The sequence below is a fragment of the Bombina bombina genome, chromosome 5 (assembly GCF_027579735.1).
Source record: "Bombina bombina isolate aBomBom1 chromosome 5, aBomBom1.pri, whole genome shotgun sequence".
Taxonomy (NCBI): Eukaryota; Metazoa; Chordata; class Amphibia; order Anura; family Bombinatoridae; genus Bombina; species Bombina bombina.
Genome location: NC_069503.1, coordinates 449,250,100 through 449,269,486, shown reverse-complemented (window position 1 = coordinate 449,269,486; position 19,387 = coordinate 449,250,100). Strand labels below are relative to the sequence as shown.

Genomic DNA, 19,387 nt, shown 5'->3' with positions numbered 1-19,387 from the left:
TTTTCCCCATTTGAACTGTTATATGGGCGGCATCCCAGGGGATTACTAGATATAGTTAAAGAGACTTGGGAGCAAGAGACAACACCTTATCGAAGTATTATTGAACATATTTCCCAAATGCAGGATCGTATGGAAGCTGTCATGCCCATTGTAAGGGAACATATGGGAAAAGCACAGGAAGCACAAAAGTACAGCTACAACCGTAATGCTAGAGCCAGGGTGTTTCAACCTAGGGATAGGGTGTTAGTTCTAGTCCCTACAGTTGAAAATAAATTCTTGGCTACTTGGCAGGGCCCATATGAGATAATTGAGAAAGTGGGTGATGTTAATTACAAAGTAAGTCAGCCAGGGAGAAGGAAACCTGAGCAAATATATCATATAAATCTGTTAAAACCTTGGAAAGATAGGGAAGTTTTAGTTGCCTTAAAACCTACAGAACTCCCTGTCACTGAACCAGAGGTAAATATATCAGAAACCCTATCTGTACATCAGAAGCGAGAGGTCAAGGATTTTATTAGAAGAAACAAAGAGGTATTTTCTGTGGTACCGGGAAAAACTAATGTTATTAAGCATGACATAATAACAGAACCAGGGAAGAAGGTCTGCCTTAAACCCTATAGGGTCCCTGAGGCTCGTAGAAAGGCTATTAAACTGGAGGTAGAAAAAATGTTAAAGCTTGGGGTAATTGAGGAATCACAAAGTGAGTGGAACAGTCCAATCGTGCTTGTTCCAAAGCCGGATGGTTCATTAAGGTTCTGTAATGACTTTCGTAAGCTTAATTGTTTTTCCAAATTTGACACCTACCCAATGCCTAGAGTAGATGAGTTAATAGAAAGGCTAGGAAAAGCACGTTATCTCACTACAATTGATTTAACAAAAGGGTATTGGCAGGTGCCTCTCACTAGTCAAGCAAAGGAAAAGACAGCTTTTTCAACCCCAGAGGGCTTATTTCAGTATACAGTGTTGCCATTTGGTTTACATGGGGCCCCGGCAACATTCCAGAGGATGATGGATAGAATTCTGAAACCCCATGTTCGTTATGCGGCAGCATATTTGGATGATGTTATAATTTAGTACAGATTGGGAATCCCATCTTCCAAAAGTTCAAGCAGTACTTGATGCAATACGGTCCGCTGGGTTAACTGACAATCCTGCAAAATGTACTGTTGGTTTACAGGAAGCTAAGTACTTGGGTTATACTATTGGTAGAGGATTAGTTAAACCTCAGACAACAAAAATAGAGGCCATACAGAACTGGCCACAGCCTCTAACTAAAAAACAAGTAAGAGCATTTATTGGGATAACTAGTTATTATAGAAGGTTTATCCCGAATTTCGCTACAATTGCGGCACCCTTGACGGATCTCACAAAAGCAAGGGCCCCAATTATGATAAAATGGTCCCCTTAAGCAGAACAAGCTTTTAAGCAGTTGAAAGATGCCCTTTGTGCCCATCCAGTTTTGGTAACCCCCAATTTCGCTAAAGATTTTATTGTACAGACAGATGCCTCTGATGTTGGTTTAGGATCAGTTCTCTCGCAGGAGTGTCAGGGAGAAGAGCATCCTGTCCTTTTCCTAAGCAGAAAACTTATTTCACAGGAAAAGAACTATTCTATAGTGGAGAAAGAATGCCTTGCCATTAAGTGGGCTTTAGAGACCCTTAGGTACTATCTGTTGGGAAGAAAATTTAAATTAATAACAGATCATGCTCCTCTCACATGGATGAGTCAGAATAAGGAAACAAATTCAAGGGTTACTAGGTGGTTTCTTAGCTTGCAACCCTTCAATTTTACTGTTGAGCACAGGGCCGGTCTTTTGCAGGGCAATGCTGATGGTTTGTCTCGGGTACATTCATTGATGTCCATGGTCGCTCAACCCACTGGGTGTGAGCTGGGGGGGAGGATATGTGACAGAAAGCAAGGCCTGGTTATAAATGGAAGATATTTAAGACCAAGCATTGTACATGCTATTTCTCCTTTCAGTTAAAACCCCAGGGAGAAAGAGTGTGTATTTGATTATCCCAGACATCTGTGAAGCTGTCCAGCAGCTAATCACAGGTGTGGCTAATTAGAAGTTGTGAGGGTTTAAATAGCAGCCTCACTTAGGCCTTGAGAGAGAGATATACAGCTACAGAAGCTGGTGTGTGTGTTTGTTACACTGTGTAAAAGACTTTTGTTCCTGTGAACTGTAAAAGGACATTATTTTTACAAAGCACTTGTGGAATGCTGTGAAGTGCTGGGACACATTTAAAAGCACTTAACTTTGCTGCAGAGGAAGGATTTCCCTCTTTTGAAAATGAACTGCCTGTTTGTTATTGCTGTGAAAAATAAAGCCTTTTAAACTACAGTGGATTGTCCTGTGCTGCATTTGTGCCCTAGAAGACCGTGGTTAAAAGTGTTCCTGTCACAATATATATATATATATATATATATATATATATATATATATATATATATATATATATATAGTACCAAAATACCATCAGATATACATAGAATATGTATTTATGAATAAATAGAATATATTCTTCTAGGTGAAGAACATCAGAATGTGAATTATTAATATTTTTATGTACTACTGTGGTTGGAGTTGAAGCTATAGCTGTGACTTCCTACTTGGATTATATTGGTTAAACCTTTACTCTCTACATAAAGCAGCTGCGCATACAAAAACCTATGTTGTTTTTTCCCCAGTCATGGATAATCACAAGATTTTTTTATTTCTGGGTGCAACATAAACTTGGGGTCATATTTATCAAAACCTCAACTTTGTTGCATTCGCCAGCTCCAATACGCTCACCTAACATAGCCTAACATCGTGGCCGCATATCTCAATACGCTCTCCTTATTTATAAAAAAATGAGAAAAAGATGCGCACCAGGTACAGGGTGATGAGCATTGGACTGTTGTTAACTAACAGTCATCAATCTCACATCTATTCGGCTTTTTCCCAACTTTTTTTTATACCCTGTCACTAAACGTCCATTATACTAAAATGTTTAACCCCTATCCCGCCGCTCCCTGATACCGCCGCAACCTAAATAAAGTTATTAACCCCTATCCCGCCTCTCCCCGACACCACCACTACTAAATAAATGTATTAACCCCTAAACCTCTGGCCTCCCACATCACTACTACTAACTAAACCTATTAACCCCTAAACCATCAGCCCCTCACATCGCCTTAAATTAAATAAAGCTATTAACCCCTAAACCTAACAACCAGCTAACTTTAAATTAAAATTACAACATCCCTAACTTCAAATAAATTTAAACTTACCTGTAGAATTAAAATAAACTAATTTAAACTATTAATTAACCTACCCTAACTATTATCCTACAATTAAATTAAACTACCAATACATATTAAAGAAACCTAACCCTACTCAAATTATTTAAATATACTATTAAACATTATTACAAATTACTAAATTACAGAAAAAAACAAACACTGAGTTACAAATCCCCCCACACTAAATTACGAAAAATAAAAAAACACATTATCAAAAATAAAAAAGAATTACACCTAATCTAATAGCCCTATCAAAATATAAAAGCCCTCACAAAATAAAAAAAACCCTAGCCTACAATAAACAACCAATGGCCCTTAAAAGGGCCGTTTTGTGGGGCATTACCCCAAAGATATCAGCAATTTTACCTGTAACAAAAATACAAACACCCCTCCAACAGTAAAACCCACCACCCAACCAACCCCCCCAAATAAAAAACCTATCTAAAATAACCTAAGCTCCCCATTGCCCTGAAAAGGGCATTTGTATGGACATTGCCCTTAAAAGGGCATTTAGCTCTTTTACATGCCCAGACCCTAATCTAAAAATAAAACCCACCCAAAAAACCCTTAAAAAGACCTAACACTAACCCCCGAGATCCACTTACAGTTCTTGAAGTCCCGCTTGAAGGATCCATCCGGAGCCAGAGAAGTCATCATCTAGGCGGCAAGAAGTCTTCATCCGGGCGGCCTCTTCCACCTTCATTCAGCCGGAGAAGTCCTCATCCAGTCGGCAAGAAATCTTCATCCAGACGGCATCTTCTATCTTCATCCATCCGGCGCGGTGCGGGTACATCCTGAAGACATCCGGTGTGGAGCATCCTCTTCATACGGTCGCCACTGTAAACTGGAACTTCAATGCAAGTGACGTCAGCTAAGATGGCATCCCTTGCATTCCTATTGGCTGAAAGATTTCAATCAGCCAATAGGATTAGAGCTTCTAAAATCCTATTGGCTGTTCCAATCAGCCAGTAGGATTGAGCTCTCATCCTATTGGCTGCCTGGAACTGCCAATAGGATTTTAGCAGTTCTAATCCTATTGGCTGATTGGAACAGCCAATAGGATTTTAGCAGCTCTAATCCTATTGGCTGATTTAAATCTTTCAGCCAATAGGAATGCAAGGGACGCCATCTTGGATGGCATCACCTGCATTGAAGTTCCAGTTAATGGCGACGACTGTATGAAGAGGATGCTCCGCGCTGGATGTCTTCAGGATGGATCTGCTCCAGGCTGGATGGATGAAGATAGAAGATGCCGTCTGGATGAAGACTTGTTGCCAACTGGTTGAGGACTTCTCCAGCTGGACGAAGATGGAAGAGGCCGCCTGGATGAAGACTTATTGCCGCCTGGATGATGACTTCTCCGGATGGATCCTTCAACTGGGACTTCAAGAACTGTAAGTGGATCAACGGGGGTTAGTGTTAGTTTTTTAAGGGTTTTTGGGTGGGTTATATTTTTAGATTAGGGTCTGGGCATGTAAAAGAGCTAAATGTCCTTTTAATAGCAATGCCCATACAAATGCCCTTTTCAGGGCAATGGGGAGCTTAGGTTATTTTTTATAGGTTTTTTTAGTTGGGGCGGTTGTTTGGGTGGTGGGTTTTAATGTTGGGGTGTTTGTATTTTTTTTTTACAGGTAAAAGAGCTGATTTCTTTGGGGCAATGAACCCCAAAAGGCTCTTTTAAGGGCCATTGGTAGTTTATTGTAGGCTAGGTTTTTTTATTTTTTTTTGGGGGGGGGCTTTTTTATTTTGATAGGGCTATTAGATTAGGTGTAATTCTTTTTTATTTTTGATAATGTGGTTGTTTATTTTTCGTAATTTAGTGGGGGGTTTTATAACTTAGTGTTTGTTTTTTTCTGTAATTTAGTAATTTGTAATAATGTTTAATAGTATATTTAAATAATTTTAGTAGGGTTAGGTTTCTTTCATTTGTAATTTAGTGTATTTAATTGGTAGTTTAATTTAATTGTAGGATAATAGTTAGGGTAGGTTAATTAATAGTTTAAAATAGTTTATTTAAATTCTACAGGTAAGTTTAAATTTATTTGAAGATAGGGATGTTGTAATTTTAATTTAACGTTAGGGGGTTGTTAGATTTAGGGGTTAATAGCTTAATTTAGTTTTTTGTGATGTGTGGGGCTGACAGTTTAGGGGTTAATAGGCTTAGTTAGTGGTGGTGATGCGGGAGGCCAGAGGTTTAGGGGTTAATACATTTATTTAGTAGCGGCAGTGTCGGGGAGCGGCGGAATAGGGGTTAATACATTTCATTTAGGTGGCGGCGATGTCGGGGGTGGGATTAAAGGTGTTTAGACTCGGGGTTTATGTTAGGGTGTTAGGTGTAAACATATCTTGTTTTCAACCATATAAATCAATAGGATAGCTTTCAATGCTTTCAGACTCCCATTGATTTCTATGGCATTTGTGGCCTCCAGGGTGGCGGATTGAAAACCAGGTACGCTGGACCGGAATAGCCGCGAGCGTACCTGTTAAAAGTTTGATAACTGGGAAAAGGTTTCAAATAGAGCCGAATGTGTATTCGGAACATGTAAGCATCGATCTGCGTCGGATTGAGACCGGTGGATCGTATGTTACGTCACAAATTTCAACTTTTGCTTGTCTGTAGGCTTTGATAACTAGGTCGGATCAATCTCACAACAATTACGCTGCGGAATTCAGGCGTATTTGCGGTTGAGGCTTTGATAAATATCCTGCTTGGTCTAGATGCAACGGTTTGGAACGAGCAGTATAAGTTCAATTTTCTATCTGCTTTTTGGACTTTGAGTCCCTATCCAGGCTTTCTATGACTCAGAGTTTGGAGACAGTTGGTCTGTTAGCATCAGATGCCATTTCGTTTTTTAGGCTTTTTTGGCGTCCACTTTAACAATGAGTTCTCAAACAGGTGAATACTTTCAAAGATGTCAAAAATGCCAATTCAGGACTTTATCAAGTGCATTTAGATGCCAAATTCAATAAGTGCAAAATGGTATCAAGAAACTTTATTGTAATCAGTGAGAAACATTTCACTCCATGTTAAATGTAGGGCTTTTTCATATTAAAAATGTTTTTAGCTCCAAAAACACTTGAAAACCCGCAACTGTGATTGCGTAGAAACAAACAGTGCCCTTTATCCACTGAAAACACACACACAAAAAAGAGCTATAAATTGATTGTGATTGGCTGTATACTTTGTACTCTTGGTATCCTTTGTTGAGGTTTAAACCTAGGTAGGCTCAAGAGCATCTATGTATAAAGTACCATAAGGCAGCAGTTGTGCAACAATGCTTTTAACAGTTCTATACTTTTGAGCATTAGACTTTGTGCATCGGAAGTGCACACTCCTGAGCCTACCTAGGTATTTTCTTCCACAAAGGATACCAAGAGAACAAACTAAATTAAGTAATGAAGATAATTTGGATTTTATTTTAAATTGTAAGCTTTAAATCATTAAAGTATTATGTCCTGATAATTAACTGACATTATATTTGAAGTTTTAGTCCTATCATAACTGGGATTTCCTGTAGTAAATGACCCTATAAATAACAACTACAAGCGCTCCTTGGGCACACGCATACCCCCCCAACTGTCCCTATTTTCATGGGACAGTCCCGATTTTAGGAATCTGTCCTGGGAGATTTTTTTCCCGCATTGCCCCCCATCCCACAGGCTGCTCTGCATTTTTTTTGTTTTATACACTGTATTTTTTTCAATCCTATTGGGCCCATATATAGCCATCATGCGACCACAATGCACCCAATACACAGTCAGTGCTCACGTGAGTCTGCACCTGACTACACGTGCCATGTCGACTCATGTCTGAGTGAGGGCAGCAAGCGCACCACAGTGAGCTTCGTCTCGAGGACTCGAGACACCGCTCGCTGTCTAGTGGAGTGTGGCAATGTGTCTCTATGGAAGCCGGTCAGGGGGTCTGCACTGGTCACAGGTAATTATGATCTGACAGATACAGAAATTCAGACTGTTGTATCCAGCATCGGGAGGTGCCATCACAGCCAATGCAGAGTGTCTGCTAAATTAAGTTGCTTTTCTTAGTTTTAATTTGGGCTACAACTTATATGTCAGCACTGCTATGCCCAGCATTCAAGTTTTTTTTCTTCTTTTAACGTTAGATGTTTCCATTTCATAAAACTATGACCAGCATTGTATTTCTGTGTGTTTAACCCATAAGTTGAACTTGCACATATATTACATGTATGTGTATATATATATATGTGTGTATGTGTGTGTATGTATGTGCATGTAAAAAATGTATTATGTAAATATGTGTGTATATATGTGTATTTAAATATGTGAGTGTATGTAAATATGTATGTATGTTTGTGTAAATATATATGTGTATGCACATGCGTGTAAATATGCGTGTGTGTAAATATTATGAGTGTATGTATGTGTGTCTATGTAAATAGGTGTGTATCTATGTGTTTTTTAATGTGTGTATGTAGATAGGTGTGTATGTAAATATGTGTGTGTAACTAGGTGTGTATGTATGTGTTTGTAAATATGTGTGTGTAAATAGGTGTGTTTTTATGTGTGTGTAAATATGTGTATGTACTGTATGTGTGTGTAAATATGTTTTTGTATGTGTGTGTAAATATGTATGCATGTGTGTGTAAATATGTACTGTATGTGTGTGTAAATATGTTTTTGTATGTGCATGTAAATATGTATGTATGTGTGTGTAAATATGTACTGTATGTGTGTGTAAATATGTTTTTGTATGTGCATGTAAATATATATGTATGTGTGTGTAAATATGTACTGTATGTGTGTGTAAATATGTACTGTATGTGCATGTACATATGTATGTATGTGTGTGTAAATATGTATGTATGTGTGTGTAAATATGTACTGTATGTGTGTGTAAATATGTACTGTATGTGTGTGTAAATATGTATGTATGTGTGTGTAAATATGTACTGTATGTGTTTGTGTATGTAAATAAATGCCTATGTATGTAAATATGTATATGTGTATGTATGTTTCAATATGTTTTGTCTCCTCTAATAGGATATGCTGTATAGTACTCATGTGTATAGGGCCCCCAACTGAGCTCTATTAACAGGGAGAAAAGTGTCCCTCTGGCTATTTCAAATGTTGGAAGGTATGCACATGTGTGCGGACATCTGAGTGTGTGAACATGACCAGCATGATTTTTCAAAGGGTACTAAGGGAATCACATGATTAAAATAAATATAATTTTACTGTCATATATGTTCTTATATATAGATTTAAAATATTAGTAGAAATAAGCTGTCAGTTTTCTTTTAAACAACTAACTATTAAATATGTGTTGTTTCTATTTCTAATCACTGATGACGTATTTTTAAGACAAATAAATTCCATATAGTTATAGAATTGGGAATGCGATTTTCTTTAAAAATGTTTTTCAAAACATAGAAAACAACTTTAAAAAATAATTCTTAAACCCATCATGCTATTGAATCAAAATATGCTCAACAAATTGTAAGTACTTCTATTTGTCTGGAGCAAATTCTACAGAGTTTCTACAGAGCTTATTTAAATCTGTCTATTATAATGATATACATTTAGCATCATTATAGCAATCATCTCTGCATCTTCTATAGGAATAAACGGTTAGATGTTTTGCACAAATTCAGTGCTTTGCACGTTAGGTTTGAAAACATTTAGAATTTTGCATTCATCATACTATAGCTGCATTCTTTATGATATGAATTTAAAGGAAATGCTGAAAATCATGATCTTTCATATTGTGTTATGAAGTCTGTTACACTAAAAATTAACGGCTAGATTACAAGTTTTGTTGGTAGAGCCGTGCGGTGCTAACAAGCCTTTTTTTCCAGCGCTCACTTAAGACAGCGCTGGTATTACAAGTTTTCTGGATGGCTGCTTTAGCCTCAGAAAAGTGAGCGTTGAGCAAATTTAGCTCCACATCTCACTGTAATACCAGCATTGCTTAAGTCAGCGGTAAGCTGGCTAAAATGTGCTCGTTCACGATTTCCCCATAGGAAACAATGGGGCTGAGCTGGCTGTAAAAAAAACCTAACACCTGCAAAAAAGCAGCGTCCAGCTTCTAACGCAGCCCCATTGTTTCCTATGGGGAAATTAAATTTATGTCTGCACCTAACACCCAAACATGAACCCCGAGTCTAAACACCCCTAACCTTACACTTATTAACCCCTAATCCGCCGCCCCTGACATCTTTGCTACCTACATTATATTATTAACCCCTAATCTGCTGTCCCTAACATCGCCGCCACCTACCTACAATTATTAACCCCCTAATCTGCCGCCCCCAACGTCGCCGCTACTATATTAAATGTATTAACCCCTAAACCTAAGTTTAACCCTAACACCCCCCTAACTTAAATCTATTTTTAATAAATCTAAATAAAATTACTATAATTAAATAAAGTATTCCTATTTAAAACTAAATACTTACCTATAAAATAAACCCTAAACTAGCTACAATATAACTAATAGTTACATTGTAGCTGTTTTAGGATTTATTTTTATTTTACAGGCAAGTTTGTATTTATTTTAACTAGGCACAATAGTTATTAAATAGTTATTAACTATTTAATCGCTACCTAGCTTAAATAAATACAAAAGTACCTGTAAAATAAATCCTAACCTAAGTTACAATTACACCTAACACTACACTATCATTAAATAAATTACCTTAACTACATACAATTAATTACAATTAAATACAATAAACTAAATTACTAAAAAAAAACAACACTAAATTACAAAAAAAAACACTAAATTACAGAAAATAAAAAAAAATTACAAGAAGTTTAAACTAATTACACCTAATCTAATCCCCCTAATAAAATAAAAAAGCCCCCAAAAATAATAAAATTCCCTACCCTACACTAAAATACAAATAGCCCTTAAAAGGGCCTTTTGCGGGGCATTGCCCCAAAGTAACCAGCTCTTTTACCAGCCCTTAAAAGAGCTTTTTGTGGTGCATTGCCCCAAAGTAATCAGCTCTTTTACCTGTAAAAAAATAATACAATACCCCCCCCAACATTACAACCCACCACCCACACACCCCTACTCTAAAACCCACCCGATCCCCCCTTAAATAAACCTAACACTACCCCATTGAAGATCACCCTACCTTGAGCCGTCTTCACCCAGCCAGGCACCACTGGTCATCCGATGGGGCAGAAGAGGACATCCAGACCGGCAGAAGTCTTCATCCTATCCGGGCAGAAGAGGACATCCGGACCGGAAGACATCTTCATCCAAGCGGCATCTTCTATCTTCATCCATCCGATGAGGACCGGCTCCATCTTGAAGACCTCCAGTGCGGAACATCCTTCACGGCCGACGACTACCCGACGAATGGCTGGTCCTTTAAATGACGTCATCCAAGATGGTGTGCCTCGAATTCCGTAATTTAGTTTATTGTATTTAATTGTAATTAATTGTAAGTAGTTAAGGTAATTTAATTAATGATAGTGTAGTGTTAGGTGTAATTGTAACTTAGGTTAGGATTTATTTTACAGGTACTTTTGTATATATTTAGCTAGGTAGCTATTAAATAGTTAATAACTATTTAATAACTATTGTGCCTAGTTAAAATAAATACAAAGTTGCCTGTAAAATAAAAATAAATACTAAAATAGCTACAATGTAACTATTAGTTATATTGTAGCTAGTTTAGGGTTTATTTTATAGGTATTTAGTTTTAAATAGGAATAATTTATTTAATTATAGTAATTTTATTTAGATTTATTAAAAATAGATTTAAGTTAGGGGGGTGTTAGGGTTAGGGTTAAACTTAGGTTTAGGCGGCGGACATAAATCAACCCGATCGATTACGATCAGGTTGATTGACACCCCCTGCTAGCGTCCAATTTGCCGCAAATCTGCAGGGGGCGGAATTGCACCAGCAGTTCACAAGAACTGCTGGTGCAATGATAAATGCCGACAGCATATTTTGTCAGCATTTATCGATGTGCAGCGGACATGATCCGCTATATCAGATCATCTCCGCTTGCACTTACATAAATTGACCCCTTAGAGTATAGTAAGCCTTAACCATGAGTATGTCAAATATAATGAATAATATAATGTAGATTATGTATTAATTTGCATTTTTTTTTTTAAGGTTTGAAGTTGATATTTTATCTGCATCCAGTGAAGGAATTATTATAGGCTACTGCCCACAGAAAGATGCTTTGAATAATCTTCTTACTGGCTGGGAACATCTTTTTTTTTATTGTAGCCTTAGAGGGATTCCAGAGCAAGATATATACAAGGTAAGTTATCTATAGATATCTTCCTCTATGTCTGTCTATCTATAAATAACAAGAGGTTCAAAGTTATTGGACATAGTTGTTGTGTACATTCAACTGCTGGTAACTTTACAGTTTCAGTATTTTGCATATGTTGATTGGTAAGAATGCAGACAGTATTTTTTCTGTTCAATACTGTCAACTTAATTGTGGCTTTGAAGTACTTTAACTTCCTATTTCTTCCTCGTTGATGAGGATTGGGGTGCAAATAAAGGGAAGATCTTCTTGTCATTTAGAGGAGTCCTCTAACCAATTTAGTGCCCAGTTCCTCCTTGCAGAAGACTGTTGTTTAGAGAGGTAGCCAAGTAGTTATCAGCCGGGAATATAAAGGTCTTTTCTTAATGTGAAATGTAAAGGCCTCCCAGGTGAAATGTGGACTTGCCCACCAATCCCTTGGTTTATAGTGAGCTGCTCCTTGTGTATCCACAGCCCTCCCAATGTCAAATGTGGACTTGTCCACCATCCCGTGGATTGTAGATGCTGTTACTGATTTGCATCCTTGGCATTATGCTCATACTGCCTAGGATGGGCTCAGCCACTTTAGGCAAGTTGCTGCAGCTGAGGTAAGCACAGAGGGCAAATGTGCCGATAGGTAAGTACTTTGGCATCTACTTATCAAGCCGTCAACTTACTTGCATTCAACAGCACCAATACGCTCGCCTAAGATCGCCTAACATCGCTGCAGCGGACCTGAATATGCTCTCCAAAGTTACCAAAAAATCTGTTAGCTGAGCACCAAAGCTGTGCACCAAGTACGGGGCGATGAGCAGCAGACTGTTGTTAACTAACAGTCATCAATCTCGCTGCTATTCGGCTTTTTCCAAGCTTTATTGGTATACTGTCACTAAACACCCACACTATACTATACTGTTTACCCCCTATACCGCCGCTCCCGGAGCCCACCGCAACTCTAATAAATGTATAAACCCCTAAACCGCCGCTCACGGACCCCGCCACAAATAAATAAAGTGTTTAACCCCTAAACCGCCACTCCCGGAGCCCACGCCACCTACATTATACTTATTAACCCCTAATCTGCCACCCCCTACATCGCCGCCACCTACATTATATTTATTAACCCCTAATCTACCCCCCTACACCACCGCCACTATTATTAAATTTATTAACCCCTAAATGTAAGTCTAACCCTAACACCCCCTAACTTAAATATAATTTAAATAAATCTAAATAAATATTCCTATCATTAAATAAATTATTCCTATTTAAAGCTAAATACATACCTATACAATAAACCCTAAGACAATAAACTAATAGTTACATTGTATCTAGCTTAGGGTTTATTTTTATTTTACAGGCAAATTTGTATTTATTTTAACTAGGTAGAATAGTTGCTTAATAGTATATACTATTTAATAGCTTCCTAGTTAAAATAAATACAAAAGTACCTGTAAAATAAAACCTAACCTAAGTTACACTAACACCTAACACTACACTATAATTAAATTAATTCCCTACATTAAATACAATTAAATAAAATTATCTAAAGTACAAAAAAACCCCCACTAAATTACAGAAAATAATAAACAAATTACAAGATTTTTAAACTAATTACACCTAATCTAATCCCCCTAACAAAATAAAAAAGCCCCTCCAAAATAAAAAAAAGCCCTAGCCTACACTAAATTAGAAATAGCCCTTAAAAGGGCCTTTTGCGGGGCATTGCCCCAAAGTAATCAGCTCTTTTACCTGTAAAAAAAAAATACAAATCCCACCCCAATATTAAAACCCACCACCCACACAACCAACCCTACTCTAAAACCCACCCAATCCCCCCTTAAAAAAAAACTAACACTAACCCCCTGAACATCACCTTACCGGGAGACGTCTTCACCCAACCGGGCCGAAGTCCTCAACAAAGCCGGGAGAAGTCTTCATCCAAGCCGGGCAAAGTTAGTGGGATAAGATTAGGTGTAATTAGTTTGAAAATCTTGTAATTTCTTTATTATTTTCTGTAATTTAGTGGGTTTTTTGTACTTTAGATAATTTAATTTAATTGTAATTAATTTTATTTAATTTAGGTAATTAATTTAATTGTAGTGTAGTGTAGTGTTAGGTGTAATTGTAACTTAGGTTAGGTTTTATTTTACAGGTAAATTTCTCTTTATTTTAACTAGGTAGTTATTAAATAGTTAATAATTATTTAATAACTATTCTACCTAGTTAAAATAAATACAAACTTGCCTGTAAAATAAAAATATACCCTAAGCTAGCTACAATGTAACTATTAGTTATATTGTAGCTAGCTTAGGGTTTATTTTATAGGTAAGTATTTAGTTTTAAATAGGAATTATTTAGTTAATGATAGTAATTTTATTTTGATTTATTTAAATTATATTTGTTGGGGGGGTTAGGGTTAGACTTAGGTTTAGAGGTTAATATGTTTATTATAGTGGTGGCGTTGGGGGTGGCAGATTAGGGGTTAATAAGTGTAGTTAGGTTGCGGCGACATTGGGGTTGGCAGATTAGGGGTTAATAAATATAATGTAGGTGTTGACAATGTTGGGGGCAGCAGATTAGGAGTTCATAAGTATAATGTAGGTGGCGGCGGTGTCCAGAGCGGCAGATTAGGGGTTAATAATATAATGTAGGTGTCAGCGATGTCAGGGGCAGCAGATTAGGGGTTAATAAGTGTAAGATTAGGGGTGTTTAGACTCGGGGTTCATGTTAGGGTGTTAGGTGTAGACATAAAATGTATTTCCCCATAGGAATCAATGGGGCTGCGTTAGGAGCTTTACGCTGCTTTTTTGCAGGTGTTAGTTTTTTTTCAGCCGGCTCTCCCCGTTGATCCCTATGGGGAAATCGTGCACGATCACGTTTTAACAGCTCACCGCTAACGTAAGCAGCGCTGGTATTGATGAGAGATGTGGAGCAAAATTTTGCTCCACGCTCACTTTTTTGCGGTTAACGCCGGGTTTGTAAAAACCCGTAATACCAGCACTGTCTGTAAGTGAGCGGTGAGCATAAACTGCTCGTTAGCACCGCACAGCCTCTAATGCAAAACTCGTAATCTAGATGTGCGTTTTTAAGATAGTAAACTGTCTTTTTTTCCTTTCAGCATTCCTATTGTTTCACCTGCCAAGTTTAAATCTATGTTTCCTCTTCCTTCTGTTAAAACAGAGATTTGGGAAACTATTCCTAAGGTGGATTCAACTATTTCCACTCTTCACAAACATACCACTATTATTTTGTAGTTTTTATCCACTTTAATGGACTTTACCATTTTGATGTTTTTGCTTCTTCTGAGGTAGCCTTTGGTAGAAAACTCCTTCCATCAGTGGCCTCAGCTTAATGTTTTTTGCCTATGGCTCATTTTTTATAGTGCATATTAAAAAAAGAAATATTTTTTAGTAATAACCTTCTAATTGTTTAGATATTGTTGTGGATTTTGTAAAAAAACTGTTATTTTATCCCATCCTTATGTTTCATTACTCGTGGACTCTAAAGCTTGGGTATTTATTACATAGAGTAATGGATGATGGAATCTTACCAACTGTGTAAAAGAAAACAGAACCTTATAAATGTATTTCTTTCATGGTGGTTCCAGTAAGTAAGCAACTAGGTGATGCTTAGATTTTCCATATGAGAAGGTGCACCCGACAAATCCAAGCATCACCTAGTTGTTTGGCACATTAGACGCAAGAAATACAATTCCGGTATTAATAGACCATCAAGCTTTTATTTAATCAAAATAACAAAATGTATAAAACAAATAGTAGAACAGACTTCACAGGTAAAAATATTCACTGCAAACCTTTACTTGTGTGTCAGTATGTAACATTAATAATCAGGCAAACATTTTTTTATTTTTTTTTATTTTTTCCTAAAAAATGATTTATATAGATATATAGAAACAGGTAAAGACACACATTGCTTCATCATGGGGTTTAGGGTGTTCATTTTATAATTCATGTGAATAAGTTATGTCCTAGATGTTTTACAAACTGTATTAAATATCTGTATTAAATAACTAACTACAAACTAAAAAAAAATAATTAATTAGGCACCTATACATTATGATTTCACCTAAAAAAAATATTCTAATGGGATTGCTTTTTCTATAACTCGACATAGGTCCTCCTAGCTTTATTAGCAAACTGTTAGCCACAGCAGTGCTTAAAGAAACTAGAAAACAACCAAAGAATCAGAAATATTATCCAGGGAGGTGATTATAAGAACCTAGCATTTCCACAACAGCATTTTAAATAAAACAAAGACAATAGCCTTAGCAGATTTTGATTGTGCCCTAATACTGCTGTCTTTCAATTAAACAGAATTGTACAGAACTAATAACACTGCTAAGATGAACAATATGATGGAAAGAAATAGAGATGTATTATCAATTCTGTCAGAACAGACGTTAATACTACACTGGTCCAGTTCATTTGTTTTGCTTCCCTAACTTAATGTTCATTTAAAAAAGCAGTTTGTCTGTCTCTAATTTAGCAGATATCATCCAGGGAGATAGAGCTGTAAAATGCTGTTGACAGTTTCCAAAGAGAAGCTGGCAAGAAATACAAACTTTTGTTAGCTGTAAAAGTACATCTGGGGTTTATCATTTCTCTTCTTCAGAAAGGCCTTGTACTCTAATTTTCATTCCCCAGTTAATGTTGAGTCTTCTCATTTTGTGTATGCAAATTATGAGCCCTGGGGATGTTTCTGAAGAAGTAGATCAGGGTGTCAATGTGTCAAACTGCATATGGAGCTTGATGGCCCTGTGTTTCCTGCGAGCCTTCAGGCTCGCCTGAAACAGAAGTTATGAAGCAGCGGTCTAAAGACCGCTGCTCCATAACCTGTTCGCCTGCTCTAAGGTGGCGGACACAAATCAACCCGATTGCAGCCGGTTGTCCGCGAATCTGCAGGGGGCGACATTGCACCAGCAGTTCACAAGTACTGCTGGTGCAATGATAAATGCAGACAGCGTATGCTGTCAGCATTTATCGATGTGCAGCAGACATGATACGCTACATTGTATCATGTCCGCTCGCACCTTAATAAATTGACCCCCTTGGACTCAACCTACCATAAGTATTTGTCCCAATCAGTGAGCAGTGGTTTGACCAATCTTGGCTACCAAATATACACATAGGTTTACTTTTTTTTTTTATTCAGATCACTATTTTAACTTTCATTGTGCCCTTAAAATGTATAACTGATTTAACAAATTCTGACGATAACACATAGAGCAGTAATTTATTTTCCTTTGAGCTAGGGATACTTGGAGCAATGATTTAACCACATTTATCAGGAACCCACAGAACAGAGGTTTAATCTCTTGAGCCAGCAACATGCAGTGCTGTGGTAAATCCCATCTTGCAACTACCATATAGAAATGTAAATTATCTTTATTGAGTCAGTAAAACATAAAGCAGTTCTTTAAACCTTTATGGCAGTAATACATAATACAGTTTAACCCTCTTTATTTCAGTACCACAATGGGCCTTGCAGCTTTATGGTTATTTTATGTGGTTATATTCTATATTAAAAAAATGGGTAAATCACATTTATTTAATAAGGTTTAGCAATCAGTATCGTGTATAGATGGGCTCACTAATACAATTATAAATACCTACCTTTATGATTGCTTAACCAATCATAAGTATGGATGCACACAGTTTTGGGAGTGATTCTGGATAAACTTCCCACTGGTTGGGTGTTCCAATTTGGTTAACCTAATTACCCAATGAGATGAAGATCAAGAAGAAACGTACCTGCTCTTGATGGTCAGAATATGAAGATTTTTGGACTGTAGTTTAATGATGGGATTACCATAGAATGGGGCATAAGTATTTTAAGGTGGGGGGGGTATTTTGTCCTGCATTTAGACATAACTATGCATTCAGTAAGGATTAACTTGTGGTGGGTGTTGGGAGATGTTGAAGCTTACACAGGTACCAGTGTTAGAGCCACCGAGACCACAAACTCCCTGATGGCTGGCTGCTATTCGCCAAATATTTAATGAGTGCATGTAGCAAGCAGTCACTATATAGTTGTGGCCCGTGTATGATCAGAATGTTAAAATTGAGCCCCATCACAATAAATGTTATCACTACTTTATTTGTGTAGAGGCTCCATCTTAGCACATAACATTAATTCTAGTCCTAAGTAGGAAAAATCTTGAAAGGTTTTCACTCTCTGCCTAAATTTACAATACAGTGAATATTAATCACTGAACACTGATTGTAGTAGTTAGATGCTATTTGGCTTATTTGCACATAAGTCTAGCTAAGACTTCAGAAAAAAAGGAAAATTGTAAAATTGTTTATGGGTAGTAGACCTGCTAGAACTGATTGAGACCACTCTTTATGAGGCAATCAACTCATATATAGTAATATTCTATATTAAAATATGTGACTGAAAACAAATGCTGCCTTGTATTTACATTTGCTTTTTTAGATATAGCTATAATACAAAGTACTTTTTGGAAGAATGCAATTTCTTTTAATTGCCCTCTACTCACTGACAAAATTTTATGAAAAACATTCTGTATGGATATAGAACCAACCTAATTATCAGACATACTGACAACAGTACTCATTGTAGTGAAATATTACTGGTGGAACTACTTTAAACAGGCGAGAGCATTGATTTGCAGGCAAATAATGATTTAACGCACAAATGAAGCATATCATGGTTAATGTGAGAAAAATCGTTAAAGCACATTTGTCTTTAATGAGACAGATGTACTGTTAAGTGTAAATTTTCCAGTGACATTTGTTAGCATTGTTTGTATTCAGACATAGTTTTCATCGGCATTTAATCCTGTCAGCCTAAGTCATTACGGTTGATTAAGGATTTGAGAGGAAGTACACTTGTTAAATAGAAAAGAATGTCTCTGTTATATGTTAGCTTTGTTAGTAGAGTATTATTTAAAGCTTTCATTTATAATTGCATGTTATCAGCAAAGAATAATCATTCACACTGAATCTCTAAAATTCTGTTTTCACAAAGTATGTAAATGTCTGTTACACATAGATGTAGCATAAGGGTTTATAGCTAAACTAGAGTACAAGTGAAATAATCAGCTGATGGGTGAGAGCTGGTTAGTTACCATGGTTACTGATCAGCTGATTAGTTCACCTGTTCTCTAGTTCACCCTCCCCCCTTCTCCTATCTTCTTTCCCTTAGCGCCTTGAGACCCTCACGGGTGATTAGTTTGCGCTCTATAAGTACCCAATAGATAGATAGATAGATAGATAGATAGATAGATAGATAGATAGATAGTTGAGCTATAATGAAAACCTGGCCTGGTGGGGTACTTGAGGACTGTGGTTGAGAAACACTGCCCTACTACACATAACATTCCCATTTGCAGAATGCTTTGTCCTGGATTATAAGTAGAGCACAAAAATGTTAGCAGCATTTTGGGTTAACATTGTTTGAGCAAAATCAATAGTGCTTCAATTTTTTTTATTTTTTTGTTTTATCGCCAGTAATGTACAATGTTACAACAAAGAAAAGAAACAAAAAAAGCACACATGCTTTATCCTTTGCGCCACACAGGGCCAGGCTGTCAGACACCAATACAATTGCCAGTTCAACCTATATGGCTACATACTTATTGCTAAATTAAGAAAGCTTCATATTTGTGCACAATACTGGATTTTCAAGCAGTTTTTTTAACCACAAACATACAAATCCCACACAGAATGACAATAACAAGAGAAACAACCATAACCACACAGAAACAAACAAACAAAAAAAAAAAAAAAAAAAAAAAGGGAAGGGAAGGCACAGTACAAATGTCTCCAGCCTTGCCCCCCCCCCCACCAGCTGGCCT

At 37.0% G+C, this 19,387-nt stretch overlaps 1 protein-coding gene across 1 annotated transcript in view; it reads left to right on the top strand.

Moving 5' to 3' along the window:
* LOC128660461 (ATP-binding cassette sub-family A member 13-like) overlaps positions 1-19,387 on the top strand; it is a 478,364-nt gene that overhangs the window by 233,432 nt on the left and 225,545 nt on the right. Inside the window, exon 6 of the mRNA XM_053714320.1 lies at positions 11,403-11,553. Coding sequence (XP_053570295.1) covers positions 11,403-11,553 — 151 coding nt within the window. The remainder of the gene's footprint in view (positions 1-11,402; positions 11,554-19,387) is intronic.